We start from the raw sequence: 13,361 nt of genomic DNA on the forward strand, positions 1-13,361 counted from the left end.
GTCAAACAGACAATGCGTAAGAGTTAATTTTTTTCATTATTGAACAAGTGAAATTGCAGAGAGAGAGAGAGAGCCGAGAGAATTAGCGTCAAATGGCCGAATCGAACCCAACAGAATCAGCTCTACTAGCTTCAAAAATATGCAATCAGATAAGCTCCGTCTTCTCCACAAAATCCCCAAATCCAGCAGCATTAGACGTGTTGGTGCAAGAAATCGCAGATGCTGCTAACCGCAACGGCCGAATATTCATATACGGCGTGGGCCATGAAAGATTGATGTTGAAAGCCCTATCCATGAGGCTTTTCCATCTCGGTTTATTAGCAGACTGCGTCTTCGACATGAACACTCCTCCAATTGGTCCCTCCGACCTCCTAATATCCTTCGCCGGTTCAGGTGGTTTCTGTTGGGTTTAAGATCTTTTTTTTCCTTTCTATGTGGATAAATAAAAGTCTTATTAGGACTAGCCCACTTTAGCCCATAACCCAAAATATTATGTGGCATATATAAGGCTTATTTGGTCTTATTTTCAGAAACACAAGAGAGAAAAATTATGAGAGTTTCGTTTTAGAGATTGAGAGAAAAAGAGAAAAATCCCGTTTTTGCTTTTAGATATTTTCTGCTCAGGCAGTCCGCTTCAGACAGAGTTTGCCGCTTCATTAACCGTTGGATCGTGCTCAAATTTGAACTGGGAGTTCTCAGCATCTGGTTCTTGAAATTCAACGGTGGAGATCGGATTTGGAGGTCTGTAGCTTCTTATTTTGGGGCGTGAACAGTAGCACATTTTTGGGTGAAATCTCTTCTTTAATTCTCTAGTTTTGGTGCAATCTTGATTTGTTGTTGCTCGTTGTTTGGCACTTGTTTTGTGGCCAATTTTGGAGAACAATTTTGTAACTCTTGGTGTTTATAGTGGAGCTTTTGGTCCTGTGATTTTTTACTCTTCACATCGAAGGGTTTTCCACGTAAATCATTGTGTCTTGAGTGATTGGGTTATTCTTATCTTGTTGCTTTAGTTTGATTGATATACCTGCTGTCCATTCTTCATATTGCTTGATTTGGTTTGTCTTCTCTTGGTTCAAATTGAAAGGGAAAGTTTAGATTTGGGTATTATTCCGCTGCTATCCTGTCTGACATTCTTGTTAGTGTCTTGTCTTTCCCAACAGTTTCTCCACCGTCGATGCGATCTGCGGAGTGGCCAAATCTAACGGCGCTCGTGTATTGTTGCTAACAGCTCATCCTGATTCGGGATCTTCAATGAAGTACGCGAGTGTTGTAGCTTATATTCCGGCTCAGACGATGGCAGATGATAATGTCGGTGACGGAGAGAAGGAACGACCGCTGCTTCTGATGGGGAGTGTATATGAAGGAGCGATGTTTGTGCTGTTTGAGATGGTTGTTTTCAAATTGGGTGAAATATTGAAGCAGAGTCCTGGAGATGTAAGAGCACGCCATACCAATTTGGAGTAAGCAGAAGTTAAAACATTTTCGTTCTTCACTAAACTGAGAAGTAAAATCTGCCTGCTTCATGCTTAATCTGTTTCATTATATTTATTGAATTTACTACTTTTGACGCAGACGTAGAGCATAAATTTATACCTAACAAAATGAACTCTTAAAAATTTGGATCCATACAACTAAAATCCTATTTTAAAACTTTACGATATAATATTTTAAAAATCAAATACTGAAATTACGATATCAAAACTTTCAAATACCATATCATGCCCACCCCTAGTCCCATAGGCAAAGGCTAAAACTTAACAACATAATTTCTATTTTTTACCAATAAAACAGATGTTTAAAATATTTCAGAAACGATGAATCTGTACAATTGATCACAAGTTCTCTTTTATAAGCAAACGTCAGAACTTGTGCATCATAAATTCTTCTCAATAAAAAAAATTTCAACTTAAAATCATTCTCTAAAGATTTATTAGTATAATATATGGATTTAAGTTATATATATTAACAGTAAATAGATTTTTTATAGATTAATTCATTATAGCAAGTTTTTACTTAGTTTATCAAGTTACCATGTCAAATAAAATTATCTAGTGTAAGTTAACTTGAATTGATGATGTAAAAACTTTATACACTATAAATTCACAAAACTTATAGCCATTAATTCAGCAACATAACTGGAAATACATAAGATGTACATAATTTCTTAATTTTATATTTCCTTTTAATATTTGTTGGTAATTTAGCATTTTAAATTAATAACAATTTGTCATTTGGAAAGCCTCTGTGTCCGTTAGAGGCAGTTTTCTTACATATTGTTTTAAGTAACATTACTATCCACTCATTATGTGCATTTCATTTTTTGGTTTAATTGCTCATTATAGTAGAGGAAAATAAAACGTTGCTGAGAACGTTGGTGGACTGATCATGGGCAGCACATTTGTTGTCCGTTGTTAACATTGGTTATCAAGCATCAATTCCATTCTTTATTCCTCCATTATACCTTGTAACATATGTAACTCCTAAGGTCATTATCTTCACTATTTACTACCCATTATCTTCCTATCAATTGGTAGGAAGACATCCTCAACTATAAATAATGATAGTCTGCTTTTGGTTTGGGAGATACTACACACAAGAAAAATATAGAGTAAAAGAGTTAGTCAAAAAAGAGAGTTCTTATTAGTTGAAGGAATGTGTTCTTTTTGTGGAGCTTTGAACTCAACTCTTGTCCAGGGTTGTTGAGTTATATATTGTGAATAGGTTGTTGTATCCTGGAGGGGACAAGTCAAGAAGGACTACTGTTGGACCGGTGAAAACATTTGCTGCAGTGGGCTTGAATCTCCTTAAAGAAAGCGAGATATCCGCGCCTCAGCCTGAAGAGATTTATTTCTTCATTATTATTTTCAATTGTAATCTTGTATTTTTTTTGTTATCTTGCAAGTTTTCACTAACAATTTTAAGGAGATTCACTATGGCAACAATTGAAAAAACTGCGGATGTCAAGATCGGAGACCTTAACAAGTCATTTCAGTTCAATGGTAACCATTTTAAGAGATGGAAGGGTAAAGTACTTTTCTACTTGAGTCTTCTCAATGTTTCTTATGTGTTAACTGAGAAGAATCCTAATAAGGTAGACATTCACCTCTATGAATGATGATGAAACTATTTCTCATCTAGAGAAAGTGGAAAAGTACGATGGTGATTCCTATAAGTGTCGGTATTATATTCTTAATTGTCTATCTGATAATTTTTATGATTATTATGATAGAACTTACTCTAGTGCAAAGAAAATTTGGAAAGCATTGCAGAGTAAATATGATACCGAAGAGGCTGGAGCGAAAAAATATGCGGCTAGTAGATTTTTTCGTTTCCAAATGGTGGACAACAAATCAGTGGTAGACCAAGCTCAAGACTTTATAATGATTGTTGGAAAGCTTAGGTCTAAGGAGGTTAAAATTGGAGATAATCTTATTGTTTGTGGCATAGTAGATAAACTTCCACCTTCTTGGTAGGAATTTCAAAAAACTATGCGCCACAAACAAAAGGAAACCTCTCTTGAAACCTTGATAATGAAAATCTGCATGGAAGAAGAGGCAAGAGGCCAAGATGCACTTTTACAAACAGAAGAGAACAACATCACAACGAAGGTAAATTTAATTACTTCAAATAATGCTACTCCTGAAACTCACAAAAATACTTCTTTGAAGACTAAGAAGAAAAAATTCAAGAAAAATAATGGTAGACCTCCCAAGAAAAATAATGGTGAAAAATAACCAAGCACAAAATCAACAAGTTCAAGACAAGGGACCATGCTTTGTTTGTGGCAAGAGTGGGCATATTGCTCAATTTTGCAGATTCCGAAAACGTGGTCCTAACCCTCAGGCAAACGTTACTGAAGAACCTTTTGTGGCGGTGATTATCGACATAAACATGATTGAGAATGTTGATGGATGGTGGGCTGATTTTGGTACAAACCGTCATGTCTGTTATGACAAAGACTGGTTTAAAAAATATACTCATTTTGAGAAGCCCAAAACCATCATGCTTGGTGATTCCCACACAACTCAAGTGCTTGGAACGGGAGATGTCGAATTGTGTTTTACTTCTGAAAGGGTATTAACTTTGAAAGATGTACTTTATACTCCTTCTTTGAGAAAAAAATTGATGTCTAGTTTTCTTCTTAATAAAGCAGGCTTTAAACAGATTATTGAATCTGATCAATATGTAATAGTGAAGAATGGTATTTTTGTGGGGAAGGGGTATGCATGTGATGGGATGTTTAAACTGAATGTTCAAATGAATAAAGTTTCTACTTCTGTTTATATGCTTTCTTCTACCAATTTTTGGCATGCTCGTTTGTGTCATATTAATGATCGTTATGTTGGAATCATGAGTAGTTCAGGATTAATTCCAATGATTAAGAAGAATTTTGAAAAGTGTGAGGCTTGTAGTAAAGCCAAAATCACTAAAAGGCCTCATTTTCAAGTTGAAAGAAAAACTGATTTGTTAGAATTAGTTCATACTGATATTTGTGAACTTGGTGAAATTTTAACTCGTGGAGGTAATAGATATTTTATCACTTTCATTGATGATTTTTTTAAGTTTACATATGTTTACTTGATGAAAAATAAAAGTGATGCTTTTGAAAATTTCAAAACTTACCTCTATGAGGTTGAAAATCAGTTTGGAAGAAAAATAAAAAGAATTAGAAGTGATAGAGGCCGTGAATATGAGTCAAATGAGTTTAATTCTTTTGTTAGATCATTGGGAATAATTCATGAAACTACTCCTCCTTACTCTCCTTCATCTAATGGAGTAGCGGAAAGGAAAAATAGAACTTTGGTTGAATTGACTAATGCCATGCTTATTGAGTCACATGCACCTTTAAATTTTTGGGGTGAAGCTATTTTAACTGCTTGTTATGTGTTGAATCGTGTGCCTCATAAAAAGTCTAAATTGACACCTTTTGAATTGTGGAAAGGTTACAAGCCAAGTTTGGGATATCTAAGAGTTTGGGGTTGTCTAGCCTTTGTGAGGCTAATGGATCCCAAGATTACAAAGTTGGGTAAGAAAGTTACTACTTGTGCTTTTCTTGGTTATGCTTCAAATAGTACAGCCTATAGATTTTTTAATCTTGAAGATAATATTGTGATAGAATCCGGTGATGCTATTTTTCATGAGAATAAATTTCCTTTTGATTCTAAAAATAGTGGGGGTCAAAGGATTGAACAAAATATTTTGTCACTACCTAGTTCTTCTACTTCTACTTTGAAAAATAAAGAAGTTGATAATTTTGAGTTAAGAAGAAGTAAAAGAGCTAGAGTAGAAAAAGATTTTGGTCCTGATTTTTATGTGTTTAATGTTGGAGATGACCCTCTTACTTTGAAAGAAGCATTATCTTCACATGATTCTATTTTTTGGAAAGAGGCTGTGAATGATGAAATGGAATCACTAATTTCTAATAAAACTTGGAAACTAGTTGATTTACCACCGGGTTGTAAAACAATTGGTTGCAAATGGGTCTTAAGAAAAAAGTTGAAACCGGATGGATCTATTGATAAATACAAGGCTAGGCTAGTTGCAAAAGGTTTTAAACAACTAGAAGGCCTAGAATTTTTTGATACTTTTTCACCGGTAACAAGAATTACATCCATAAGACTTTTAATTGCTATGGCTGCAAATTTTGATTTGCAAATTCATCAAATGGATGTAAAAACTGCTTTTTTAAATGGAGACCTAAATGAGGAAATTTATATGGATCAACCCGAGTTTTTTGTTGAAGCAGGCCAAGAAAGCAAAGTATGTAAACTTACTAAATCCCTATATGGCTTGAAACAGGCACCAAAGCAATGGCATGAAAAGTTTGATTCTTGCATGATTGAAAATGGTTTTAAAACAAATGAGTGTGATAAGTGCATATATCATAAGTCTTGGAATAATTCACATGTGATTATTTGCCTATATGTTGATGATTTGTTGATCTTTGGCTCTAACATGAATGTAATTGATGAAGCTAAGAATATTCTTAGAAGCCATTTTGATATGAAAGATCTTGGTGAGGCAAATGTTATTCTTGGAATAAAAATTACAAGAACATGTGATGGAATTTTCCTTGACCAGTCACATTATGTTGAGAAAATATTGAAAAAATATAACTTTCTTGATTGCAAGCATGTTGCAACTCCTTTTGATTCAAGTGTTCACTTATTTCCTGTTGAAAGTGAAAATGATGTAATAAATCAAAAGGAATATGCTAGCATAATCGGAAGTTTGAGGTATGTGACTGATTGCACTAGGCCTGATATTGCATATGCAGTAGGAGTACTTGGCAGGTTTACAAGCAAGCCAGGTAATGAACATTGGCATGCTATAACAAGAATTATGAGATATTTAATTAGAACAAAAAATTGTGGTTTGTTCTATAAAAAATATCCTGTTGTACTTGAAGGCTTTAGTGATGCAGATTGGAACACTTTATCATGTGATTCCTGTTCTACCACTGGTTATGTCTTTACTTTAGGTGGTGGTGCTGTTTGTTGGAGATCAAAAAAGCAAACTATTATTGCTAACTCTACCATGGAAGCTGAATTAATTGTTTTAGCTTCAGCTAGTGAGGAAGCGAATTGGTTAAGAGATTTGTTATTTCAAATACCTTATTTTGAAAAACCAATTCCTCCTATTTTAATTCATTGTGATAGCACCGCTGCAATTGGTAGAGTTCAAAATCGTTATTACAACGGTAAATCCAGACCTATAAGGAGGAAACACAGTAATGTAAGATCATATTTGACAAATGGTACCATTAATATTGATTATGTCAAATCTTGTGATAATCTTGTAGATCCTCTTACTAAGGCCTTAACAAGAGAAAAGGTTTGGAGCACATCGAAGGGGATGGGATTGAAGCCTATAAATTCTTGAGTCATATATGAGGAAACCCAACCTGGAGAATAGAGATCCTATAACCAGGTTCAAAGGGAAAAACTAATCATATGATGACTTGTTGTGAAAAATGCACTATCTTTTTATTCCCTCCCTATGATGTGAGTGCATTGTTTCCTGTAGTTATGTGAAGGTTGAGTTGACAAAACTCTTAATGAATATCTGTAGCTCGTATGGGTGGAGCGTTAAACTTACAGGAGCACTCTCGACAGATTTCACATATGTGATGTGTGGAAGTAGGTCGCTTCCTATGAGAATTGGGCTTATTCTCAAAAGCACTCATGAAACCGGAATAGCACATGGCCATAACGTGCTGGCTTTAAAGCTTATGTTAACACCTTGATTATTATGTGTGAGCAGTGATATTTTATTTCCCTTAAGCAGTCATAGTTCAAGTCTGAGACCACTACGACTCTGGAGTAAAAGTTACTGTTTCACTAAGTGGAGGTTCAATGCAGAGCACACCTTCATTATGCATGGTAGTCTTCCTTCAGCTGATATACTCTCTTATCTAATATTAAAATGAGTGGGGGATTGTTGGTAATTTAGCATTTTAAATTAATAACAATTTGTCATTTGGAAAGCCTCTGTGTCGTTAGAGGCAGTTTTCTTACATATTGTTTTAAGTAACATTACTATCCACTCATTATGTGCATTTCATTTTTGGGCTTAATTCCTCATTATAGTAGAGGAAAATAGAACGTTGGTGGACTGATCATGGGCAGCACATTTGTTGTTCGTTGTTAACATTGGTTATCAAGCATCAATTCCATTCTTTATTCCTCCATTATACCTTGTAACATATGTAACTCCTAAGGTCATTATCTTCACTATTTACTACCCATTATCTTCTTATCAATTGGTAGGAAGACTTCCTCAACTATAAATAGTGATAGTCTGCTTTTGGTTTGGGAGATACTACACACAAGAAAAATATAGAGTGAAAGAGTTAGTCAAAAAAGAGAGTTCTTATTAGTTGAAGGAAGGTGTTCTTTTTGTGGAGCTTTGAACTCAACTCTTGTCCAGGGTTGTTGAGTTATATATTGTGAATAGGTTGTTGTATCCTGGAGGGGACAAGTCAAGAAGGACTACTGCTGGACCGGTGAAAACATTTGCTGCAGTGGGCTTGAATCTCCTTAAAGAGAGCGAGATATCCGCGCCTCAGCCTGAAGAGATTTATTTCTTCATTTTTATTTTCAATTGTAATCTTGTATTTTTTTGTTATCTTGTAAGTTTTCACTAACAATATTTTAATTTCATTTCAGAAGCAAGATTAGACATTACGTACACGCAAGTTGATATTAGTGTGATAATTGATAAAGAAAGTCAAGAAGGAGAAAACAAAAGGAAATGGCAAGTTATGGAAACTCTTGCATATGAGATGTCGTGGTTAATCACTAATCAAACATCCGTAACTAAATTTCGAATAATTAAGCATGATACTTCTCATAATCACATTGTAATTAGCCGCTTATTACGTTAGCCGTGTATGTACCTACCTACGACTTATTCTATACTGAATTATTTTTTTTAAAAAAAAACATAATTTACTGGTACAAAGATAAATGTTAGGCATATAAATCGCATATAAATTTAAATATTTATCATCTAAATATGGTTGGTGATATGTTATTTCACTTTAAATTATAGCTCTTAAATTGAATTATTCAATTTAATACAAATACTAATTAACAACTTATATAGCTTATATAAGTATTTCCAATTAACTGTTAGGTTCTTGGCATTAGTTTCTTTGGGATCCTACGATATCGATCGGCTACTTAGTTACATTTATGTCATGACATTAAGTAAGTTCCTTCTATTGTGAATATAAAATAGAGTGACAATTGATATGGGAGTAAAGAACGGTGGGAATCAGATGGACCCACATTTGCAAGTAGTGATGTATGTGCACCCGTTAATTTCGAAAAAAAATCATATGTATATATGTATATCTATCTTGAGAAACTGATAAAAAATATATATAATTAACAGTGCACCCAAGATAAGCATATGTGTGCCCTTGTGTTGTTGGTACAAGTTAGAGTAATTAATCACCCTTCAGACCAGGGTGCAAATCCCCAGCTATAAGTCCATTTTCACTGTTTTTATCAAATCATGGGTTCGCCTCTGGTGGAAATAGGATAAGACTGAATTCAGACTCCGTTGTGACACCTTCCCACAAATTACTATTCTTGCATACGCTCGTACTCCAAAAATCATTTTACTATTAATATATAGTTTTTTCATGACCATTCATTTGACTTTAATAAGCGTCATTTGAATTGAGAATCTATCGAAAATAATTTATTTATACACATCAATCATCACCATTTTTTCCAAATTTCATATATAAAATTATATTGTATATGTTATCGTTATCGTATTCGTTTGATTTTAATATATTGTTATCCAAAATCTCAAAAAATGGAAGTAGAAAGGTAAAAGCTAAGTAAAGCGATCGCATCACATGTGGTGTTGTTTAACCCTAAAAATATCTACATGAGAATTTTAGGCAGCAGGCCGGAGCCCTATTATTCTAAATGCGCGCGCACTCACGTCATAATTATGGGTCAACAAGATTCATGTGCTTAGGCCTTAGTCTATTAAAATACTCCTCCTTACATTTAATAATCACTACATTATTATGTTCGGACAAAATATCTCCAATCATGTAATGAGTTGAATAGATCTTGAGTTTAATTCAATCTCATCCATCTATTTGGATCAAAAATGCCCTCAAGGTTAAGTTTAAGCCTAAAATTACCCTTCCTTTTAACAGAAGCTGATGTGGCATAAATAATTTTTTAAAAATTAAATATGACGCATTATTTTTATTTATCCACATGCAATTAACTAAACCCAATTTCATTTACAATCATACCCATTAATCCAAACCCATTTCTTAAAAACCTCATATTTAATTAAAAGAATTTTAATGCCACATTAACTTCTGTTAAAAGGAAGGGTAATTTTAGGCTTAAACTTAACCCTAAGGGTAAGTTTTATCCAAATGGATGGATGAGAGGGCATTTTTGATCCAATAGATGGAAGAAGGACATTTTTATGCTATTTCCAATACATTAAGGACATTTTTGACCCTTTTCTATTATTTTAATAGGCACGTTTATTAATTTAATTCAAATAAACTTGAGGAGTACTACTCCCCCAAAAGAAAGGAAGTAAGATTAATGAATGAAAGATAAAAGATCAACAACTTCTATTTACAACATACATTTTTTTTTTAAGAAAAAAGATGAAATAAGAAAATAAACTGAAGGGATAAATTAAAATAGGTGCTCATTTAACAATAAATATCACACCCCTTTTTGACGCAGGATATTTTATACATCAAGCTTTTTTTTTTTAATTGAGAGGAATACTAGGGTGACCATCAGCATCCTTATCTCCTCTTCCATGCTTATATTGTGGGACCACCTGTAACCATATAGAGTAATATATGGATATAATTAATATCTACTACTATTTAATTAACGACTTATCCTAATAGTGCATCTATAGTGGAATTTAATAATATTCATTGGTGGATATATAAGCTGTCATATGGAACTAGATCAAAGTACGTGGCAATTTATTTTTATTTTTAATAAAAGACATTCATAAAGACATATTTATTGAATGTTTTCAAATATGTGGGGAAGGTTTATAATATGAATATAAAAAAAAAAAAAAAACGAACCTGATCTTGTGAGGAAATGCTGGATGACATTCTTCTAGTTTTTTTCTCAACATCTATTCTGCTTCCGCTACTCATGTTGATATCTTTAATATATAGTTTTTGCAACATTTATACAAAAAAAAATTAGTTCAAAGGGAACACTTTTTCTTTTTTATATATGTATTTCAGCTACACATGTAACACCCGTATTCAAACATAATGTACTATATCTATGTATATACGATTTGCGAAAGGAAAATATATAACACATATATTAAGGCCGTAAATGAATTTAGGGTGATGAGTACATTATTTTCGACTTGAATTATATATGCGTGTGTGTGTGAAGAAAAAGACTACTGCTACGTACCCTGTGACAACCAAAAAAAATATCTTCTTAGTAAATAGTACCCTTTATGTTTTAACTTGTTTGTTTATGGTTTTGATTTGATAAGTAGTTTAAGAAAATAAATAAAATTTTAAATTTTATAATCTGAAATTAAAGATAAATATGTGAAATGTACTAAAATATCCTTAAATTTTACAGTTTTAAACATGTTACTAAAAAGTTAGAATTAAGAACTTATCAAAAAAGTAAAAAATTATTCTTCTTTCTAAACAGACTAAAATGAAAAGTAAGAACGAAAAATCAGAAACGAATGGAGTAATGGAGTACTATTTTATCTGTGTGGTTCAATTTCTGATGATCATTAATTTTAGATCGCACAAAAGTATCCAATAATTTATTTATTTTTGAACGAAGCAAAAACCCCATCTAATTAATTAGTTTGCACTTTTTATCTTTTTGGATGTTCTAAAAACACCACAAACACAAATCATGTGTAGACCTATTTCTGGATCTAATCATGAGTTTGGTAGAATTCAATGTTTTAAAGTCTAAATTTATACATATGTGTTAAAATTATTATACTAGATGGATCTCGTTTAATATATATTTCAAAATCAACTCTATCGCGCAATTTATATACTATATATATAATAATATAAACATCTATATTCCAGATCTGTTTCCCTGCAGATTGCAGGACTGGTATATACAATATGTTCCCATTTGTTCTGTGCGCACACATTATTTTTCTTAACATGTATCGCATGCAACAAACTTTTGTTAGCTGGAGGCTAGCTAAATAGCCTCCAGCTAACGAGATATTTTGATAGTTTTCCTATAATTAAATAAAATTAGCGACAGAATTTGTCAGTATGTACCTGAAGTAGAAAATCTGCGTCGTCTTTCTTTAGGGGTATCAAGGGTTGAATCTGTACTATCGGGTAAATGGCGGTCGAGCGGAAGAAATCGGGCGGCGTTATTATTCTCCAGCAAGGTTTGAACAAATGAAGCTTCAATGGAATTGAGGAAATGAACATGCCGTTCATTAGTCCAATACAAACTGCTACTTGACGATTCGTATTTTCCTTTAAAATCCTTCTTCTTCGAATCCATATATATGAACTGATCGATCTGTAATTGTTCTCCTTGAGAAGCTCCGACCGGTGCTGGCGCCGGAAATGTGAAATTCCGGCCGGTGTACTGCCGGAAGAGAAGACCACCAGGTGGTTAGTCTGTTTTTCGCTTTTTTGTTCTTTCTAATGCCAATTAGGATATTTTAGGGCTTTTTATATGATTATCTTTACAATGGTACTGAGGAGTGTGGGGTACAATATATCATTGTCAAACATGTCACCCACTATTACTCGTACCACTTATTTCGTCTCGATACAAATTATGCATAATTGTATGTCATTACGTATATATTAATATTATTGAAATTATTATACAAACATTATAAGTATGACTACATGTAATGTGGAATTATTTATTATTGATGGTTTAATTTTGGTGTATTAATTTTTTTTTCTATTTTAATTTATGGGATGTATTTTGATTAAGGAAGTTTAAGAACAAAAAAATATTTTGAAACTTATAGTAAAGAAAAAAAAAATCTAATCCATATATATTCTTATTTCACATGATTTTATACACCTTGCAATTTGCTTAGAATATTTTATATGCGTCTAGTCAAAAGAGTGTATTAGTTCTCTGAATAAGGCACATAAATTGAATATATTAAAGAGAGTTACAGTAGTAAATCTTTTATTATTATTTATAATTTCTTAACAAATTTTGTAAAGGACAGTGGCCGACAAGTAATATGACACGAAAATCTGAATTTTTTTTATTTTTTTTTTGTAAAACTTGATATTGCATGAAATTATGCTTTGTTTTATGTGAAAAGGAAAAGATAAATATTAAAATATTAATTCTATATTAGTAATATTAAATTTTATGTAAGTTTATACTTTATATCAAGTAAGTATATACGTGTGTATTATATGATATAATACACGTCAAACTTCACGTAGGATGCAAATTTAAAATATCTTTTCTTTCTTAGCTTCTTCCTTTTGAAAGTGTGTATGAATATTGCATTGATGAGATATAGAAAAGGTAGAGAGTGCTTTAATATTAGTAGCAAAATTGGAATATTGCATGAGAAAAATTGGTTTCATGTTGCAATCCATCCCTTGTAGACGTACTTAGTATCTTTTTTTGTACCAAATTAATTGCAATCTGTTGCTTGCTCACGTCAATATAAGAAGTTTTATGATTTTTTTGACATAATATATAAATATGTTATTTAACTTGATTTCAAATGATAGTTATATATTTCCTTTAATTTTGGTTGTGTATAAGTAAATACTTAAATTCGTATAAAATAAAACAAGTATACATGTGTGTCCTACGTGACATAATACACGT

The 13,361-nt window shown here is 32.6% G+C and overlaps 2 protein-coding genes across 2 annotated transcripts; one reads left to right on the forward strand and one right to left on the reverse strand.

Moving 5' to 3' along the window:
- Window positions 1-68: 68 nt before the first annotated feature.
- LOC125858504 (uncharacterized) lies at window positions 69-1,483 on the forward strand. The gene is made up of 2 exons (XM_049538295.1): window positions 69-396; window positions 1,160-1,483. Exons 1-2 carry the CDS (start codon window positions 93-95, stop codon window positions 1,462-1,464), a joined length of 609 nt encoding a protein of 202 aa, XP_049394252.1. The 5' UTR covers window positions 69-92; the 3' UTR covers window positions 1,465-1,483.
- An 8,603-nt stretch (window positions 1,484-10,086) lies between these two features.
- On the reverse strand, window positions 10,087-12,184 carry LOC125858506 (uncharacterized). The gene is made up of 3 exons (XM_049538299.1): window positions 11,810-12,184; window positions 10,604-10,686; window positions 10,087-10,341 (listed from the first exon to the last, which is right to left on the reverse strand). Exons 1-3 carry the CDS (start codon window positions 12,042-12,044, stop codon window positions 10,270-10,272), a joined length of 390 nt encoding a protein of 129 aa, XP_049394256.1. The 5' UTR covers window positions 12,045-12,184; the 3' UTR covers window positions 10,087-10,269.
- Between the last annotated feature and the right edge of the window lie 1,177 nt (window positions 12,185-13,361).

Source organism: Solanum stenotomum, chromosome 3 (assembly GCF_019186545.1).
Source record: "Solanum stenotomum isolate F172 chromosome 3, ASM1918654v1, whole genome shotgun sequence".
Lineage (NCBI taxonomy): Eukaryota > Viridiplantae > Streptophyta > Magnoliopsida > Solanales > Solanaceae > Solanum > Solanum stenotomum.

Bases quoted from the DNA above. Each gene is read 5' to 3' on its own strand.
- LOC125858504 (XM_049538295.1), top strand. From the start codon at position 93: ATGGCCGAATCGAACCCAACAGAATCAGCTCTACTAGCTTCAAAAATA. The intron at 397-1,159 runs GTTTCTGTTGGG...TCTTTCCCAACA, and splicing joins ATCCTTCGCCGGTTCAGGTG to GTTTCTCCACCGTCGATGCG.
- LOC125858506 (XM_049538299.1), bottom strand. From the start codon at position 12,044: ATGGATTCGAAGAAGAAGGATTTTAAAGGAAAATACGAATCGTCAAGT. The intron at 10,687-11,809 runs GTACATACTGAC...TATATATTAAAG, and splicing joins ACGCAGATTTTCTACTTCAG to ATATCAACATGAGTAGCGGA. The intron at 10,342-10,603 runs GTTCGTTTTTTT...ATATGGTTACAG, and splicing joins GCATTTCCTCACAAGATCAG to GTGGTCCCACAATATAAGCA.